At 34.5% G+C, this 20,425-nt stretch overlaps 1 protein-coding gene across 6 annotated transcripts in view; it reads left to right on the top strand.

Annotated features, from left to right (window-relative positions):
* LOC149551735 (Clathrin adaptor complex small chain family protein) overlaps window positions 1-20,425 on the top strand; it is a 144,643-nt gene that overhangs the window by 54,293 nt on the left and 69,925 nt on the right. For 2 of the 6 annotated variants that reach the window (XM_089787242.1, XM_089787241.1), the window contains exons 3-4: window positions 56-121; window positions 2,608-2,699. In XM_089787242.1, the coding sequence (XP_089643368.1) occupies window positions 56-121; window positions 2,608-2,699 (158 nt within the window). Of the gene's footprint in view, window positions 1-55; window positions 122-2,607; window positions 2,700-2,858; window positions 4,048-4,204; window positions 4,370-4,498; window positions 5,486-20,425 lie in introns of those variants that run through there. The other 4 variants (XM_089787239.1, XM_089787240.1, XR_016352804.1 and 1 more) reach the window with 4 other exon arrangements.

The following is a 20,425-nucleotide window of genomic DNA, read 5'->3' as shown; positions in this document are numbered from 1 at the left end:
TATTGTGTTTTGACAGTCCGGTTGTTGTTATTTATTCAATACTTTGATTTTGCAGTGCTTTGCAGTAGAGCTGAAAACGTTAGTAATTTCATTGAGGCTGATGTTATCTTTGGTCCTGTAGGTACATCTCTTTCACAAACTTTGCAAACTTATTTGACATAGATGAAACTGGATTTTCTAAGTTATATTTAAAAATTAGAGAATTTTTATTTTCCTTATATTCGTAGAGGTGGAAGTCCATTTTTGGTGTTAGTCAAATTGTTTTTTATCTATTATTGCAAGCAATGTGTCTGTTGTGTTTGTTTGCACACTTGATTATTTTTAGAGACCTGCCTTTTTGTTTTGTTGTTATGAAGGGCGTTTGTATGGTAACTTTAAATGTGAAATTTGATCAATTTATGCAAATTTGTAATCATTTTTGGTTGATTATCTTTTACATTAACCTTATCTGTGATGTAGTCCACAACTTCTTTGTCTGGTAAATTTTGTTGGTGCAGGGCCAATGACCTGAAATAACCTAACCTCTTTAGAGTTTTCCGGTGACTGGTATTACAGCTTTTTAGATCATAGTTATTTCTTCTGTCATATCCTAGTGAAGGCACTTTCTTTTTTGTGGTTGATTTTGGTTTCCTGTTCTTCAATGCGGGTGAAGTTTTGGCCTCAGAGTTTAGGGTTTTGGTTTTGCAACATATGTGCCATTGCTTTTGTTTGTGTGTACATTGCATCTAATATGTCATTGTATGTGTTTCATCTCATCTATTCTGTTATTACTTATTGTTAATTCTTCAAGGCCCTATTTGAGCATTGATACCATGGTTGTGAAGGATATAATAACAATTATCAGTCATGATGCTGTGGCGAACCTTTTCTTTCTTCTCTGTTCCACTATTTCCAATTGGTCTTTGTATTGTTGGACAGATTGTAGAACACAATTACACTACTTGTGGTGGGGGGGGGGCGCGAGTAGTGGGGGGGGGGTTGAATCAGGAGTGTATAATAACTTTGAAATCAATTTGACTTTGTTGATTAGTTTACTGTCATGAGCATTTCATTTTAAGACCAGCATCAAAATAAAAGTGCACAAGAGAAGACACAAGAAGTAATGTGGAAAACCAATGCAGGCAAAACCACCAACACAAAGACTACTAGGATCTACTTTCCTAATCCAGCCTCGAATCTGAACCAATTACACTATTTAAGGGCTTCGGCCCTTAGGAGCTTCAATTCATATTCTTAGAGCTACAACTCTTTCCACCAGAGCAGTGACTCTTAAATGAGCATCAACTCATTAATAATAAAGAAATGATTTATGATTCAATTTACTTTAGAGCTTTTCATATTCCTCTACAACAAGTTGACACACCTTGTACAAATAAAACTGAGTTGAAGTTCTGTGAGATTGCACTTTATGAATTGAATAGATCTTGACTGAATCCCAATGTACCCTTTGGAAGTTCAATACTGCAAGTGAATAAATTTCTGACAGTGATAAACCTTTGATGACTCTTTCTACAAAATGTATTTTGCAGTTTGTGACAAAGCATTCAAGTATTGATAGAAGAAATCAATTGAAAAACTGCATATATTGAAAGTATTATACCTGTGTAATATAACCTCTGCGACAGATGTCTTGCTTCCTTCTATAGATGAATTTCTTCTCAGAAAAATCAAATTTCTTTTTTGAAATTTGTCTCTGCTATTCTCCAAAATTTATTTGACCTTATCAGAACTGATTTAGATTTCTCCTGTCAAGATCAGTTTACAGATTTCATTTTCTTTTTATCTCACTTACTCATACTTCTCATGCCTTATCGGAAAAGACTCCCCATCTTATATAAACAAAAAATATTAAACTGTCTGAAGAAGTTAGGAGCAAACTTCCAACTGCCACCAACTATCATCTAATGTGGCCTTTTGAAAAACTGTGTTAACTTTTTAAAGCAACTTACATTCCAGAAATTATAATATCATTTATATTAGTCCTTTAACCCGATAACAATATGAAGAAGAAGATTTGTTCAAAATTATACAGGTGGCAGAACTGATGAAACTACCTGTCTCAAAAAGATTAAACTCAACAATCATTTCTGATTCTATTCATTTGTTTTCAAAGATAAAGCCGTACGCCTGTAGTTGTCTGCTATACAGACTTTGTCTGATTAATGCTTGTGCACCCAACAGATAGAGATGATGCAGATTGTTTATTCTCTATGTTCCCTGGGGACATGTACCTGGCCTAAAACCCGACATTTCGGGGACGGGGACGTCCCAAGGACGGGTATGGGACATCCCCCAGCCGTCCCCAAAAGACCTTTTTTTGCCAGGGACGTTTCGGAAACTTGGGGATGCGGGGGGGAAAAAAAGGGGATGGCCAGCCGTACTTGGTATGGAAAGGGGACGTCTAGCCGTCCCTCGACCGTACCAGGTATGGCCGGCTGTCCCCCTTTTTTATATGCACATTACTTTAAAAAAAAACATTAAAGAAACTTTTAAAGCCTCCTTCTTGGTCGGCTAGTGGGTTCCACTCCTCCAAAAGCCCTAAAATGTATATAACTCCACACATTTAAGTTGTTTTAACAATTGTTTGGTTTTCATTTTATGTTGCAGCCAGCTGGAGTTTTCATTTTGCAAGTAGAGGAGGTAATATTTTTGCTTCCAAGAGCTTGACCAAGGGTTTGATCTTCTATTTTGTCCACCAAGTAAGTATAAAACTCTTTGTGCTTTCATCTATCATTTTTTTAATAAATTTGCAGCTTGCAAAGTCTGATTTTTAAATTTTTTTTTTATTGTTTCAGCTCATATATCTATTCAATTGCATATTTAAACACAATGAGCAGCAGTGGGAGTACGAGTAGTAGTAGTGAAGAAGAAAATGTAGGGGTTGATGTTCCTAGTAGTGACACTAGGCGAAAACCTGATCCTAAAGCTGATTTGTTTAAATGTCCTTCCGCCATTATGAAGAATTTTGCAAAGGGTCCTTTCAATAGGAAAAAACCTCTTCTCCAATATGTCACACCTCGACCAAAGATAAAAAGAATTCGGGAGGGACTAGGGTGTGGGATTGCCATGTTTTTCTTGATGATTTTAAGGGCAGCTATACAAGAGTGAAGTCACATTTTTTAGGTATTTCATGCCAAGGAGTCAAAGCTTGTCCTAACCTGATTGATAAACAAAAATTAGAATGCCAAAGATTGCACTTAGAGGTTGAAATGGAGGGGTAAAATTTGACAATGACATCACCATCCATTTCCTCACAATCATCTAGGCATATTTCATCCGCCATTGGTACTAGTGGCAGCCCCACTGGCTCTAGAGGGAAGAGAAAGATGAGTAGTGGTGAGAAGGGCTTGGTGGAAAGTATGTTTAATGCACAGGCAAAGGAAAAGTGTGAGGCATCCATTGGTAGATTCTTTGTTGCTAATGGTATCCCATATAATGCAACCCGTTCCACTTATTATAAACAAATGGTGAAAGATATTTTGAGCATGAATTCCTCATTTGTACCCTTCAGTGAGCATAAGCTACGAACTACTATCCTAGATGAAGAGTACTCAAAGGTTGCTTTGTTATTTGAGGATATGAGACGTACTTGGGTTAGGACGGGCTGCTCTATTGTGATGGATGGGTGGACCGATGTTAGACATCGGCCACTCATCAATATCATTGTCACATTCTCTGCTGCTCTTATTTTTTGAGAGCCATAGATTGCTCAAGAAAGAAAAAGGATGCAAAATTTCAATTCACCATTTTGCGAGATGCCATAGAGGAGATTGGGCCATCTAATGTTGTATAGGTTATCACAGATTCTGCACCTGTGTGCAAATCAGTTGGTTTGATGATAGAGGATGCTTATAGGCACATATTTTGGACCCCTTGTTGTGTTCATTCCCTGAACAATGCATTGAAGGACATAGGGAAGATTGAATGGGTGAAACAAGCAGTGCTAGAAGCTAGAGAAGTGCAAATGTTTATTTGCAACCGCCACACTTCACTTGCTCTATTCAGGTCCTTCTCTAAGAAGGAGTTCCTCAAACCAGCTAAGACAAGGTATGTCAATTATAATTATAGTTTACTTTTAGTTTGTTTTAACTTTAAGTTATTTAAAAAAATTATTTATAAGCTTACTTACATGCGATGCTTTTAGTTTTAAATTTTAATCATTAATGTTTAAGTTTAAATTTTAAGTTTTTAATTGTTGCTATAGGTATTGCACATATTTCATCTTGATGGAGAGGATGATTGAGGTGTATGAGGCCCTTCAATTGATGGTGGTGAATCCAGAGTGGGGACGATGGCCTCATTCTAAGTCCTCTGAAGGAAAAGCGGTGAGGCAAAGGATCCTTGAAGAGAGTTGGTGGTCCACAATGAAGTAAGTTGCTGATTTTTAAATTTTAAATTTACTATTAGTCTTTTGCTTGCTGATTTTCCTACTAATAGTCTTAAAATTCGTAAAATTCTAATTCTGATTTTTATTTTTGTTGGTAGCTTGATGTTGTAGATATATTTGTTCTGTCACAGCACCCATTGTTGATGTCATTAGATATGCTGATACTGATGCTCCTAGTTTGGGAGAGATCTATGAGACTATTGATAGCATGTTGGGTAAGATGAAGAGAATTGTTGCAACAAAGGATCCTACATTGGGCTTTTATGAGGAGCATATTAGGCCTATTGTGACGCGGAGGTGGAACATGATGAATACCCTGCTTCATATGGAAGCCTTTGCTCTAAATCCCAAATGGTATGCACAGTTGGGTGGAAGGGGCCTTCCATATGATGATCCTGAGATTTTGGATGGCTTCACAAGAGCAATTGATAAGATGTATTCAGCTCAAGATGCCTCTACTCTTCGTGCACAATTCCTTGATTTCACCAACCTTCGTGGCCCAAACTTGGGTAAGCTACAAGCAAGGTTGGATAGAGTTGTTTTGGCATAGAAGGATCCTATTGGATGGTGGACCTGGCATGGGAGAGATACACTTGAGTTAAAAATACTTGCCAGTCGCCTCCTTTCACAGGTTGCTAGTTCTTCAGCTGTAGAGAGGAATTGGTCCACATATTCATATATCCACTCTATCAAGAGGAATAGACTTACCTCTAAAAGAGCGGAGAAGCTAGTGACAGTGCATCATGCTCTTCGACTTGCCGATCATCAAACTCCAGAGTATAGGCAAACACCAACTTTGTGATGGGATGTTGAGCTTGAGGATGTGGCCCAGATAGATGAGGATGACACAACACCAAGAATGGTTGGGGTTCCATTAGATGAGATTACGCTTCCTGTGGAGGATGACAGTGAGGAGGACTCTGATTTTGATGCCATGGCAGTAGAGGCAGAATAGGAGCAGCAGTCTACTTCATTTTCTATGTTTTGCTTTTTATGTTGAATATGAACATGATTATGATACATTGATAATATGATACTTATTACTTTATGGCAGCCCTCTACCCTTTGGGCCTATAGCTTTGGGCATATTTTGATTTTGATTTTCAGATTTATCATGCTTATCATTATGAGTCTTATGATATTGACAATTGTTAATAACTTAATGTTCATTGTTCAATGTTCTCTGATATTGTATTGATATGCATTTTGACAATTGGGTACTAAAATAGTAAAATCGGATATTATTTCATAGATGGCATTCAAATGTTGTATGTTATGGTTCTATAATGTTTAAATGACATGCTTTGTGCTTAGTTCATATGAATGACATGTATATTTACAAATTTCAATGTATATTTTAAAGTTTTCTTATATATATATAGTCATCCCCATTTGCCGTCCCCCCCCGTCCCCAAAATTGCCAAAAAAATTTGTTGTCCCGGAAACCCGTGCCACCGTCCCTCATCATCCCCGTATTGGAAACTTGGGGGAACATAGTTTATTCTTATTCCACACCCACCTGTGGTCAGAAAAAAAGAACTGGTAAGAGGTTGAAGCGTGTGCATCATACTTGTACACAAAGCTTGGTCAAGACTGACTTATTCATTAACGGGGTTACACTTTCCAACCATTCATAACAACGTATATGTGCAAATGAGAATGTAATATTCCACTTGATATGTATGTATATATGTATGTACGTATGTACCAGTTTATTGTCTTTGTTTCTTTGGACATGGCATTCTTATGTATGTATGTACGTACGTACCAGTTTGTTGTCTTTGTTTCTTTGGACATGCCATCCTTATGTATGTATGTAGGTATGTACGTACGTATGTACCAGTTTGTTGTCTTTGTTTCTTTGGACATACTTTTTGTCAAAATGAATATCTCAACCTAAGCATAACACAAGCATTAAATAAGTAAGCAGCAGTGCTCCAATCTATGAGAGATCTCGTTATATATTTGTTTGCCTGATAGTATCACTATAGACCTGTAAGTTTCAAAATCTTAATCTTTGGTTTGAAAAGGATAAAATTTGAAGATCTGACACTGTTTTTTGCTAAATCTTAGAAAATATAAAATCTGTTAGCATCTTTTTTTTGACATCACTTTTTACCATCGTTGTTTTGTCATCAATGACCCAAAAAACCAACACAGACAAACCAACCAATGATGCATAAGGTTAACTTACAATCCATTCACCAAAAATGTTGAGTACACAAGTGACCCTATAAAAATTCTTATGGTTAGGATAAGAATGTGGGCATGATTAATTTATTGTGTCAATTTGATGCTCATTATAGTAATCACACGAGGAACAAGACTTGCCACCTTATATCTTCTACCAATTATGACATGTCCACTTTTACGCTATAGAATATCTTGGTGAGTTTGAAACTTTTTCTTAGATATCCCATCTCCTTTAAATATGGTATTAGACAATAAGGTTTAGTGAAGTATTTTCTTTGTTACTTCATTAAGGTATCGGTGTTAATGGGGTTTTAGATCTAGCTTTGAGTTAGAAATATTCTTCAAAGTACTTTGTAGGCGTTTTCAAATTGTTAATGTTGTAGCTTCAGTTGGATTGATTTAACCATGAGATACATTGCTATGACTGATTATTATGATTAATAATCATTAGACAATTAATGTGTGTGTGTGTGTGTGTGTGTGTACATATATATATATATATTAATATATAATCTTATAATAACTATTGTCTAATTATTAATCTTAAATATTAATTTAATAAATTGACATGTCCCATAGAGGGACATGTCTCTTCTTGTCTTAAACCATGTTTAAATGAAAGAGGTTGCTGCACTTGAAAAAAAAGACATATCTTAACAGCCAGTGCAATTACATCTGCAAGCAATCCTTAGAAACTTAACATGGTATTATAGCCAAGTTCCTTCTATAAATCCTAACGGTTTGAAGGTAGCTCAACACGTGGAAAGAAGTACAATGAGTGTGAACAACGTGGTTGGAACTAATAGTCATTATTAAGAAAATTTTAGTCAATCTACTATCGACATGGTATTACAGGAGGAGAGATCTTGAATTGCAAGTCAACAATGTGGATTAATGCAATGCTGTATCCGATGAATGTTGCAGAATGTTTATTTTATATTGCAGGTTGACATAGCTCATGTGGCTGATGGAAGCTCCTGCAATGTTGCCTTGATTAAGGAGCCGTAAGATTTGTTTTTTTTTTATGAGGACTATGCAATGATTTGGGTGCTATTGTTCTTGTTCCTCATGTATCCATGAATATGGTTCTTGTTCCTCATGTGTCCATAAATCAAATTGGGGCTATCATGGATTGTGAATTCAATGTCACATGGGCTTTGTCGCAGATTGGGCATGAGCTTCTCTACTCGGTCTGCCAATGTTACCACTTTTTCTTCACCATGCAGATGACCTTTTGTTTTCTTTTGACCATGGGCCACTGCATCTTTATTGCACAAGCCTTACAGGCTTAATGTCACTCTGTGTGCAGAGGAGTCAGTGATTTTTAGTGGTAATTGGGTTGCATGGTATGCGATCTATTTTTGGAGGATGCCATTGTGTGATGGTAGGGCACGATCTTAAAACAAGAAAAGGATGACCAACTTTGGATGTAATGTATTACAAAAATGCAATGATTAATGCGTAATTAGATATAGTGAAATAAAGAGCAATAAGTCATTGCACGAGTAAGCATTTTGTATGATAGTGCACAAATACCGCAAAATGCAAATCAAATATAAACTTGCAAATATCGTTGTCTAGCGACATATTTCAGAACCGATTCGACACACGATGATGCTAGCAGATGACTTCCGTAAAACATTTGACGAAATAGAAGCCATATTCAAATGCTTGATACAAACGGTGACGGTCTCATCTCATAACAAGAGTTGGGCGAGGCGCTTGTCTCATTGATTGTACAGATGCTTTGAATAAGTACGTTCTTAAGCTGGTCAGTGAGGCAGATTTGCACTTGGATGGTTTTATCGACTTGGCAGAGTATGTGGAGATGTTGTGCAAGGATGTTAGCGAGGAAACGTACACGCAGGACTTGAAGAATGTGTTCGGTCTCATTAGATGTCGAATTGCAGACATGAAGTGAAGGGATATTTCCAAAATCATATTACATGGCCCGATCAAAGGGATACAACCCGATTACAACAATGACATAGTAATGTCATGGCTGTAAAATAACGTAAGCCATAAGATAAATAAGTATATAATTATATCACCATCCTCAATTGGGATAGAGGAAATCCGACCAAAGAATGAAGGGTTTATACTTAATAGAAATTGGAAATAGCAAAGATATGCTTGGACTTGTATGGAGTATGTGGGTTACCACTTAATAAGTAATTCTCATATTTATAACTTATGGTACTGCTACGTCATTAATAGATTCCAAGGGTATGCAAGGACATAGTAATACTCGACATTTCCATTGCACAAGTTTAGCAATTAATTGCTAGCATGACAAATATGGGAGATTGGGAATAATAGTCGACAAAGGAGAATAATGTAGGAGATGAGTTATTGACCGTGGAAAAGAGAAAGCCCTCACTGCATGGATTACTTTGAAGCAGAATAACTAAGGAACCCCGATCAAGTAAAAGGATTAGACCCCTTTTCATATCGTGGTGTTACTTAGTGATGTGAACCAAGGCCAACACATGCATGTAGTAAAAAGGCAGTATTTATAATGTTGAACAAGGAACAAAGGTATCGAGCAAGACACGGGCCTCATCATGGTAAAGTATGTTGGTATAATTTATTATTGTTATTAATATAAATATGGTTATAATTATTAAATGTTATTATTGTTATATACATATGAATTTATAATAATTATTTCGTAACTATATTATACGAGATAATATAACCGAAAATATACGGTGATTATATACATGTATATTAAATGAAAAATATATTTTCTAAACAAGTTGTTACAAATATTTTAGTGAAATCGGTCACTTTACATTTTTATATGTAGTGTTAATAAGGAAATAATATGTTTGAAATATAGATTAAAGTATATATATAGAAGTTTGAATGCATGCATATATGTTCAAAATATATTTTATCTATATTTTATTGGAATGTTCTTGTTATGCAGAACTATGTATTATCTTTGAGTATTATTGCAGTCTCTCTCTCTCTCTTCTATTTTTATTTTTGTAAGAGCTATTTGCCTTGATATTTTTCTCCAAGAATGTACTTGTAGAAAATGGAAGATTGACTTTAGATTTAGAGGGAGTTTGACACTTCTTCAAATGTAAAGTAGCTCAGAAGATTGATGTTTAGAGGGAGTCTGACACATTTGCCTGAAGGAGTGAATAGAGGATATGTTTCAGTTGATCTTTGACAATCTTGATCATATCAGATTTAGAAGGAATATGAGATTTCATTAAAGGCAACCTTGGTTGAGGAGCTTCGATGATTGATTTTCAGAGGGAGTTTGAATGTCCTTGTGTGTGACTGTATGACCTTAATGGGCCTATCCCCTGTGTACATCATGAGGAAGTGACGACTTCTAAATGATTATCACTTGTATTTGCAGAAGTTATTGAAAGGCGGTGATCGTACAATAACTTAGTTTTCTATTATGATGGATATCTTACGATGTCTATGCAGATCATGATAGATTATACTTTGCATGGTGGATGTTTATATGGTACACATTATGAGAATGCTTGTGCACATACCTTATAAACATTTTTGAGTACATAGTGAATGTTATGCAAATTGATGTTCAGGAGGCCATCACATAGAGCACTTGGTGAATATCATGCAACTTGATGTTCGAGAGGCCATTACTCACAGCACTTGGTAAATATCTTTCATCTCAACATTTTGGAGGCCATTACTCAAAGAGTATTTGGTAAATATCATATATGTTTTGGAGGCCAATACTCATGATATCAAATGTGATATCAAACCTTATTGAGTACATGGTAAATATCATATGTTGATATTTTGGAGGCGAATACTCATGCGATTTCAAAATGGTGAATATCATATGTTGATATTCTGCAGGTCAGTATTCAGAGTATTTGGTGAATATTATATCTTAATATTCTAGAGGCCAATACTCATGATATCAAATGTGATATCAAAATATTGAATATCTTCTGATCAAAGATATTCTTATATTACATTGAGGTAATAAATAATCATGTGTTTATCCTCCCTAGCTAAGAGGGAGTGTTAATGTGTAGCTTCAGTCAGATTGATTTACCCATGAGATACCTTGGTATGACTGATTATTATGATTAATATGTTAGAAATAAATAATATTGGGGGGGGGGGGGGGGGTGAATTAGTATTCTACAAACTTTTGCCCACATCTAGATATTATTAATTACTCTGCAACATGCATATGAAAGTAAACCAATAATGCTAAATAGTAAATAAAACCATACACAGAGAGAACTCATAACACCATTATTTGTTAACAAGGGAAAACTCCGGCCAAGGGAAAACCCTGGTGGCGATGGTACCCACAGAATGATGCGCTAAACAAAAGAATCCAGTTAAGAATATTGACTCTGTTAGGAGTCTGTCAAATACATATAGTGTCTCGAGTCTTTGTTAGAGGACTAGGCCTTGTTAAAAGCCTCAACCCTATTAAGAGTTGGTAGAACAATTACAATGTATGCAAGAAGAGTCCACTGCCCTAACATGGAATATACAAATAAGTTCACAAGTATAGATATACATACAATACTGCCTCACTGCTGTATTTCACACTTGCTCTGATCATTCATTAGATTTTGCATCACACAAAGCTTGCATATCATATATGCTTCCTTCACAATAGTTTGCATCGCATATTCTCTGCTTCCTAGTTGTGCAAGATATGATCTTTACCTAAACCTTGTTAATTATCAAAACTCTTGATCAGTTGGCCTTGAAGCTTTCACATGCTTGGCTAATTATTAAAATATCTCGGGGTTAATGTCTAGGATGTCAGCCCGCCATAGTTAAGTCATTATTTTGTTATCAAAATAATTCCTCAAGCCGTTCAATTCATTTTATTGTCGTGCTTTGTTCTACTCTGTCAGTTACTTGTACTGGTAATTCCTCTATAACTAATGCTGTACTGTCCATACAGATCTGCGCATTGACATACATCATCATGACACTGTCAACTATCAGTCCTCAACAGTGCATGTGCTAACTTGTACTCTGTCATCCGTACATACTAAATCTATCTTTGTGCTGCTGCAAGTTGTCCAATACTTAGACAATTTTCTGTCTCTTATTTCATATTGAAATACTAGAATATATATTTTTCCCTAAGTGACAACAATCACTCATCTTTCTAGCCATATTGCCAACATAATAATCATTAGACAATTTATGTGTGTGTGGGTTTGTGTGTGTGTCTATATATATATATATATATATGTAATCTTATACAACTATTGTCTAGTTATTAATCTTAAATATTAAATTAATGAATAGACATGTCCCTTAAAGGGACAAGTCTCTTCTTGTCTTAAACCATGTATAAATGCAAGAGGTTGCTGCACTTGAAAAAAGACATATCTTAACAGGCAATGCAATTACATCTGCAAGCGATCCTTAGAAACTTAACACAAATGACAAATATGGACTTGATTGAATTGCCTTGGATTTGATGAAGTGGTATCCAAACCTACTAAAGGCTTTGTCTCGTAAGGATTCATGTCAGGAGGAATGAGATTTGTTTTGTTAATTATGTGGGCCAATGTTCCATATGAGATCCATATGACAATAGAGAATATGCTTTGCACGTTTAGAACATGGAGTTTTAGTACAATTATCTACAAATCTTTTGAAACTTTAAGGAGAATTCAAAATATTTGGCAGGAACTAGTATAAATAGAACATAACTCTTTATTAATTTTCATAAATATGATATAACTACATAGTATATTTGACAAGGCTCTTTTGGATTATCTTCCTAGGTGTTATTTGTCTAACATTTTGGAGATTTTCTGTATTGAACAGTGTATAATAGATAAAGTTATCAGTCCTTTAAATATATAGTTGTCTGAAGTTTGAACTTTGGTTTTGCATTTAAAATGTATATGCTTTAAAAAAAATCAACTCTGACAGTCAACAAAACATCAACATGCTAAAAATAGGGTGGGATAAAATTGATAGGTCAATTGTTTGACGTGGATGAGATAAAATGTGACACTTGATTCTATTGACGAGGGTTCAAAAGGATACAAATCTTATAATATTAACATTACCTTAAGATGTCAAACTTAATCCCAAGTTTTCATTGAACTTCCTTTCTCGAAAATAGTTTTCTTTGAAATTTATATTGTTCTTTAACTCAAATATAGTTTTTAAACTGGTGACTTAGGTATACAGCTACAAGAACTTGACCAAAGACTAGATATTTTCTTTTGACGTCATTATCTATAAGACTAGATATTTTCTTTTGACGTCATTATCTATCTTGTTATAGCAATGCATCAATTGTAATTCCGCAATTATGTTGCAAATTTGTACAGCACTCCCCTTGGGATTCGTGGCAAGGGCTTAACTGCCTCCTGTGTACTATAAGTTGAGTGGTTGTATCGAACATTGACAAATCGACCTTTTGGTGTAATGACAAACCCACTCTAACAAGTGTTATCAAAGCTTGGTCACAGGTTCGAATCCTCAGATCCTCGGGTAATGCTGAGGGGGAGATTGTTGGAAATTTGTACAACGCTCCCCTTGGGATTTGTGACAAGGGCTTACCTGCCTCCTATGTACTATAAGTTGAGTGGTTGTATTGAACATTGACAGATCGGTCTTTTGGTGTAACGACAATCCCTAACAAAGTATTCTTGTTGAACGAGAAAGGTTTTGATGGATCTGGTAGTGTTAGAATTGATGCTTCATTTAACATTTTCAGTAGAGCATCAAATGTGTTTATTTGTGACTGTCCATTCTAATCTCCTTGCTTTCCTTAGGAGTTCATATAAAGGGTTCTCTGTTTCGAATAATATACATAATTTTGCAATGTCATGTCCAAGAAAAGAACTTGTTTGTTGGATGCCTTAAGTTGTTTTCTAATCTCTCATAGAATTAGTCATGTCCAAGAAAAGAACTTGTTTGTTGGATGCCTTAAGTTATTTTCTAATCTCTCATAGAATTAACAAGTAACTTGAGGGAAAGATGAAAGAATGTTTTTTTTTTGAAAAAACAGTGAAAAAAACACCTTGTCGAAAAAAAATTTAATAGAAACAGACAGAAATAATTAAAAAAAACAGTAAAAGGGTGTAAAATTCATTCCTAACATTTAACTTTATAAACCCCAATTTGGAAATATTGAACTTGGTTCATTCTTCAACTGAAGGATGAAGACTTTTCTAGCAATCAGTTTTGTGGTTGGAAACCCTCCTAGGTGGTTGAACGGATTCATACAAGATTCATTGGTGTGCTGAATGTTAAAATATTTGTGAAGATTTGCTGAGAATATCTTAAACACCTCTTCTAGGTAGGTGTAGCTATAGTGGAGCTATAGCTTTCAAACTTATCAAAATTCATTGGCAAAAAAATATAAATTGAATTTTAGGAAGGAAATGTGTGCTGAATAAACAAAGTAATTTAATTATTCGGAGAATGTTTATTATACCCTATCTGAGAGGTTATTTGAAAATATATTCATATATTTTATTGGCCTTGAAGATCAGCCATACCATTTTACAGTAATATTAGTAGGTCAAAGGTTGGTCATATTAAATATATGCCATATACGTGTCGTACATAATGAAGGAAAGAGTCACGAGTATTAAAAGGAAAGAATTTCTCAAGTTTTGAATATTATTGGCACCTTCAACTACCGGCACACCTTTCCTAGGTGGTAAACATTGCATTAGAGGGCATTCACAGCACTTAATGAAGGGAAATATTGGACTGTACAGTTCAACTTGGATAGTCTATGGTGCTTTTTCTAATCTTTATCAGATTTTAATATTGTCTGGGAAATTTTCAACAAGGTTCAATTATCAATCAACCTCCATTTAATGGTTGGAATTTTTATCTGTTGTTTATAGGAGCATGGAATAATTTTTACCGGCTACAATAGATGTTCCAGTTGCAGTTATTGTTTGAATGAGCAGCTGCAATAAATATTTCTATTGCATCTGTTATTTGTATGAGCAGCTACAAAATTAATCAGCAGCAGTTTGAAGAGTAAATCAATCCAATATATTTCAGCTATTATGATGTCAGCAATCATTTCGCGTATTCACTCCATTATAATTTCCATTTGTTAAGGATATAGCTTCATTCAGATTGAAGCATCCTTATATTTAATTATGGATTTAATATATGTATATATATGTGTTTGTGATAATACAAATACATATATATGTATATATACATATGTATACATATACATATATATGTATATATACTCTAGTCTTATATGTATATATACATACATATGTATATAATTGTATATATTAGGATTAGTCACAAAATGTTTATATATATATATACAAAATGGAATATAAGGGATCGGCCGATTAGTCTTAATTGGCTATAACCATTCAATGTGTCCGTTAGTCCAATGAGAGTCATGACCGTGACCGATAGCTGCTGCGTTAACACAATCTCCAAGGCATCGAGTTGATTCAGCAGTCATCACAATTCAGAATTAACATATTCAGTAGTCAGTATTCAGGTCTGATCAAATACAGATCAGATTATTCTCTAGAAAAGATCCTTATTTAACATGGTATCAGAGCTTAACTAGAAAAAATTGTATTCAGATTTGTTAATCTCCTTATAGAAGTCAAACTCGACCTCAACCAAAATGGTGAACAGAATCAAAGTAGAAGACAGATTGGAAGGGGCTGTAGACTTCTCTTTATAGAAAATTCGAATTATAGCCTTACTTAAAGAACTCAAACTAGATTCCTTCATACAAAAAGATATTAAGATGCTTGAAGAAAAACCTGAAAAAACAACTTGGAAAAGACCTAACAGTAAAGCTAAGAAAATTATAATTGATGCCATAAGGGATCACATACTTCCCTCCATAGCAAGATTGAAAACAGCATATGAAGTATTTAAAACTATAAAAGATACATTTGAAATAAACAATGCAAGCAGAATACCGACATTAAAACATCAACTCTTTAATATAAAAATAAACAAAGGAGAGTCAATGACAACTTCTTAAGAATCTCTGAGATAAGAGACCAACTTGCCACTATTGGAAATAATGTAGATGACGAGGAACTTACACTAATTGCTCTAAGAGGCTTACCTATATCATGGGAACCTTTCATTCAATGTGTAAGTCGTCCCTCACTTCCAAAATTTGATCAACTCAAGAATGAGTTCATTCAAGAGGAATCCCGGTTAATCTCAAGAGGAATCTGCACAAATCAAGAAGGGGAGATTCAAGCCCTACATACCAACAACAAAGGGAAGAAGAGGAAGTTCAAACCAAAGAGGAAATAATTCTCAATATCACAAAGAAAAGGATCTATCCAAAGTTCAATGCTACCAATGTGATCAATTTGGCCACATTCAAAAAATTTTGTCTTGAAAGGAAGAAAATTCAAGCCACCATATTTGAATCTCAACAAGTGGAAAATCCTCTTTTGTATTTAGCCTTTTGAAGTGAGTTAAATACAACTAATAATACTTGGATAATAGATGGTGGAGCTTCAAGACATATAACTGGATTCAGAAGTCGGTTTGAAACATTCAAATAATATTGCATAGAAGAAGTCATAATTGGAGATAATTCTACTTGTCCAGTAAAAGAAATTGGGACCTGCTCCTTACAAATAAAAATAGGGGAGACTCTTCAACTAAAAGATGTGCTATTTGTACCAAGGATAAAAAGAAACCTAATTTCTATTTCAAGCCTAGCCGACCAAGGATACTGTGTCACCTTCAATGAGGATGAAGTGTTACTTAACTCCAAAATTAAGAATGCCATTAGTATAGGATCAAGAGATGGAAGCTTATACAAACTAAACATTAAAGCAAAACAACAAGCACTAAATCATGAAGTTCATAATTCAAATGAACTCTGGCATAGAAGATTAGGACACCTTGGCTTTAGGGCTCTTCCTACCATAGGGAAAATCACTACAGGCATACCTAATCTCAAATCTGATCACGTTAGTATTTCTAAAGGGTGTGCCCAAGGAAAAAATAAGAAAAGATATTTATTTAAGTAAACACAAGTCAAAAATTGTACTACAAATTGTCCACACTCATTTGTGTGGACCCATGTCAACACCTTTACTAGGGAAACATTCATTGATGTTTAGTCTAGGAAAACTTGGATTACTTTCTAAAACTTAAAGAATCTAATGAAGTTTTACAAAAATTCAAAGAATTTAAAGCTCTAGTGGAAAATCACACTGGAAAGAAAATAAAAACATTAAGATTAGATAATGGAGGTGAATACACATCTGACATCTTCAAAGAATTTTGTATTTCTGTTGGGATTAAGAGGGAGGCTACAATGCCTTATAATCCTCAACAAAATAGGGTTTTAGAAAGGAAAAATAGAACTATTATAGAAGTAGGGAAAGCCATGATTCATGATCAAAATCTCCCTGTCTTTTTGGGCTGAAGCAGCAAGTACAACAATATACATTCAAAATAGAAGCCCACATGTAATATTAGAAAATATAATTCCCAAAGAAGCCTTCACAGGGAACAAACTAGATCTTAGTTAACTAAGAATTTTCGGATGTCTAGTCTACATCAATATTCCCAAAGAGAAAAGGTCTAAATTAGAACCTTGTGGAAAGAAAGGCATATTCGTTGGCTATAGTGAAACAACTAAGGGATACAAAGTATATGTCCTAGGACAAAAGTCTGTTGAAATCAGAAGGGATGTTAAGTTTGATGAAGATATCGCTTTCAAAACATCTTTAAACAAAGAAGACGAGGAAGTTGAGAATCAGAGGGAGTTCATCATAAAAGATGATTATAATGTTGAGAATTAGAGGGAAAACACTATAGAAGATAATTCAACTAGAAATTTGAGGGAGAGCCTTTCCGAAGACAAAGACACACTTGCATCTAATGCTGAGAATGATGAAGTTTTAAATCACAAGAAAAGACCACTATGTGAAAGGAAAATGATTGAAGAGAACAATGTGGAACCAGATGAGGTCTCTAGAGAAAATAGGAAAACAAGAAATAAAAAATGCTATGTTGCTTTATTGATAGAATTCACAAAAATAGAACCAACTAATGTAGAGGAGGCCTTAAAATGTCAAGCATGGAAAGATGCAATGGTAGAGGAATATCAATCTATTCTAAAAAATGATGTTTGGGATATTGTTCCTAGATCTAAAGACTAATCAGTTGTATCCTCAAAATGGCTGTTTAAAATCAAATACGTACCTGATGAAAGCATTGAAAAACACGAAGCCAAATTTGTTGCAAGGGGTTTTTCTCAAAAGGCCAGAATTAGATTATGAAGAAACTTTTGCTCTAGTTGCACATTATACTTCAGTAAGAACGATAATTGCCATTATTGCATCCAAGGATGGAAAATACATCAAATGGATGTAAACACAACCTTCTTGAGCGATGTCATTGAAGAAGAAGTATATATAGAACAACCAGAAGGATTCACTACACATGATCAGAAGCTATACGTATGTAAACTAAAGAAAGGTCTCTATGGGTTGAAGTACAACTCCCAAGGCTTGGTATGAGAGAATAGACAACTATTTTCTCAAATTGGGATACTCCAAGAATGAAGCTGATCCTAATATATACTTCAAAATATCTAATAATGACATGTTGATACTTATTCTTTATGTTGATGACTTGTTGATAATAGGTGTAGATCATCTTATAGGAAAATGTAAACAGGATCTTTTAGCTGAATTTGACATGAAGGATCTCGGCCTTCTACATTACTTTTTGGGTCTAGAAGTACGACAGAAGGGAAATTACATCTTCCTAAATCAAGAAAAGTACACTACAGATATGTTGACCAGATTTGGGATGATGGATTGTAAGCCACTATTTACTCCAATGGAAACTAATCTTCATAAATTTAAGAGTGAAGGAGCAGACTCAAAATAAGTGTATCTTATTCACTATCGACAAATTGTTGGATCCCTTATGTACTTGGTAAACACTTGACCATATATCTACTATGCTACAAATGTATTAAGTCATTCATGTGTGAGCCTAAGAAGATTCATCTAATGGTTGCCAAACATATTTTAAGATATTTAAGAGGAACTATTGGACTTGGATTGAAGTATGATAATATTGAGCTACAACTTCAAGGGTATTCTGATTCTGATTAGATAGGCTGTACTATTGACCGTAAGAGTACAATAGGGTGCTGTTCTAGTCTGGGATTAGTTATGATATCTTGGTTCAGTAGAAAACAATCAATAATTGCTCTAAGCTCTACAGAAGCAGAATATATGGCAGCTTCCATGGGAGCACGTGAAGCAATATGGTGAAGGAAACTTTTACACGGATTATTTGGAAAACCATTAGAATCCACCATAATTCATTGTGCCAATCAAAGCTGTATTAAACTTTTAGTTAATCCAATTTTTCATAATAGGTCTAAACATATAGAGATTCCTTACCACTATATAAGAGATATGGTAGACAAAAATGTTATCAAACTGAAGCATATTAGCACTGAAGAAAAAAACGCAGACATCTTCACCAAACCTCTAGCAAGGTTGAAACTTGAATACTTCAAGAACAAACTTGGTATAACCAAACTGTAATTCAATATTATGCAAAATTGTTATTGAACATTTAATAAAATCAATATTGCAATATTGTGGATATGTTGGGGCAAGGAAGGTGACAATCTTTCTTACAGGTGAGGTCACTATTGTAAGGTGACGATCATAACAATAGTTTGACTTGTTGTCATGTATCACTAAAATTGTTGAAATACATGATGATGGATGTATCAAGATTGATTACATTGGATTAATAATACAAAATGCTTTGATTTCTTGATACGGTATTTATCACTGGATTCAGTTTTGATTTAGATAGGAATAGTGATAATAGTTTAATCAAGTGCATCCTTGTAGTATGCTTTCAATCCTCTTTCTTCTTAGAGGGAGTGTTAAGGATATAATTGGCTATAACCATTCAATGTGTCCGTTACTCGAATGAGAGTCACAATCATGAAAGGCTATGACTGCCTGTGGCAGTTGCCACTGGGGAAGACGCAACCTTTCATGATCATGACCCTCGGATATGATACTTATTATGATCAATGGCTGCTGCATTAACACAATTAATAACCAAGGCATCACGTTAATTCGAAAGTCATCATAATTCAGAATTAACATATTCAGAGGAATCAATCATTTCGGAATTATACATTCAGAAGATTTTGATAAATATCCTAAGCATATTCAGTAGTCAGTATTCATGTCTTATCAAATACAGATTAGATTATACTCTAGAAAAGATCTTTATTTAACACCATTTGCATGTATAATTGTTTGACAAAATGTACACTTATAGTTGATTGACAAATGAAGTTATAGTTTTTGAATTTGAATACTTGTGTCTGAATTTTAGGTCATGCCACGATTTAACTAGAATTTCATTCCCTTTATAAAATGTTGTTTACTTCTAAATATTTGAGTAAAACTGAGGATGTTTTGGATCTATACAGAAGGATTACTCCTAGGAAATCTTGCTTGGAGGACGCTGAAGAACTAGAAGATAAGATCTATATAGAAGAGACAAAAAATGCTATTAAGCCATTAATAATGATAAGTTTCATAGTGATGATGGCATTCTTGCTGAATTCTATGAAAAGAATGTTGATTGGGTTGCAAGTGACTTGTTAAGTTTTTATGTCAAGGCTTTCTAAAATTGGACAAATCCTTTGTCAAGGATTGAATGCCTACAACCTTGCTTAATGTTTCTTATTAAATGATTTATATAGAAAAAATTAATAGAACATGATATATTGATATCTTTGTATTTATAGGGTGCAATTACAATGAGGTTCATCTTCTTCTACAGAGATTAGAGAATGAACCCATC

This window comes from Cupressus sempervirens, chromosome 6, assembly GCF_028749045.1.
Source record: "Cupressus sempervirens isolate cs-2001-9-10 chromosome 6, ASM2874904v1, whole genome shotgun sequence".
Taxonomy (NCBI): domain Eukaryota; kingdom Viridiplantae; phylum Streptophyta; class Pinopsida; order Cupressales; family Cupressaceae; genus Cupressus; species Cupressus sempervirens.
The sequence above is the reverse complement of the archived record's forward strand: the minus strand, read 5'-3'. Positions and strand labels throughout refer to the sequence as shown.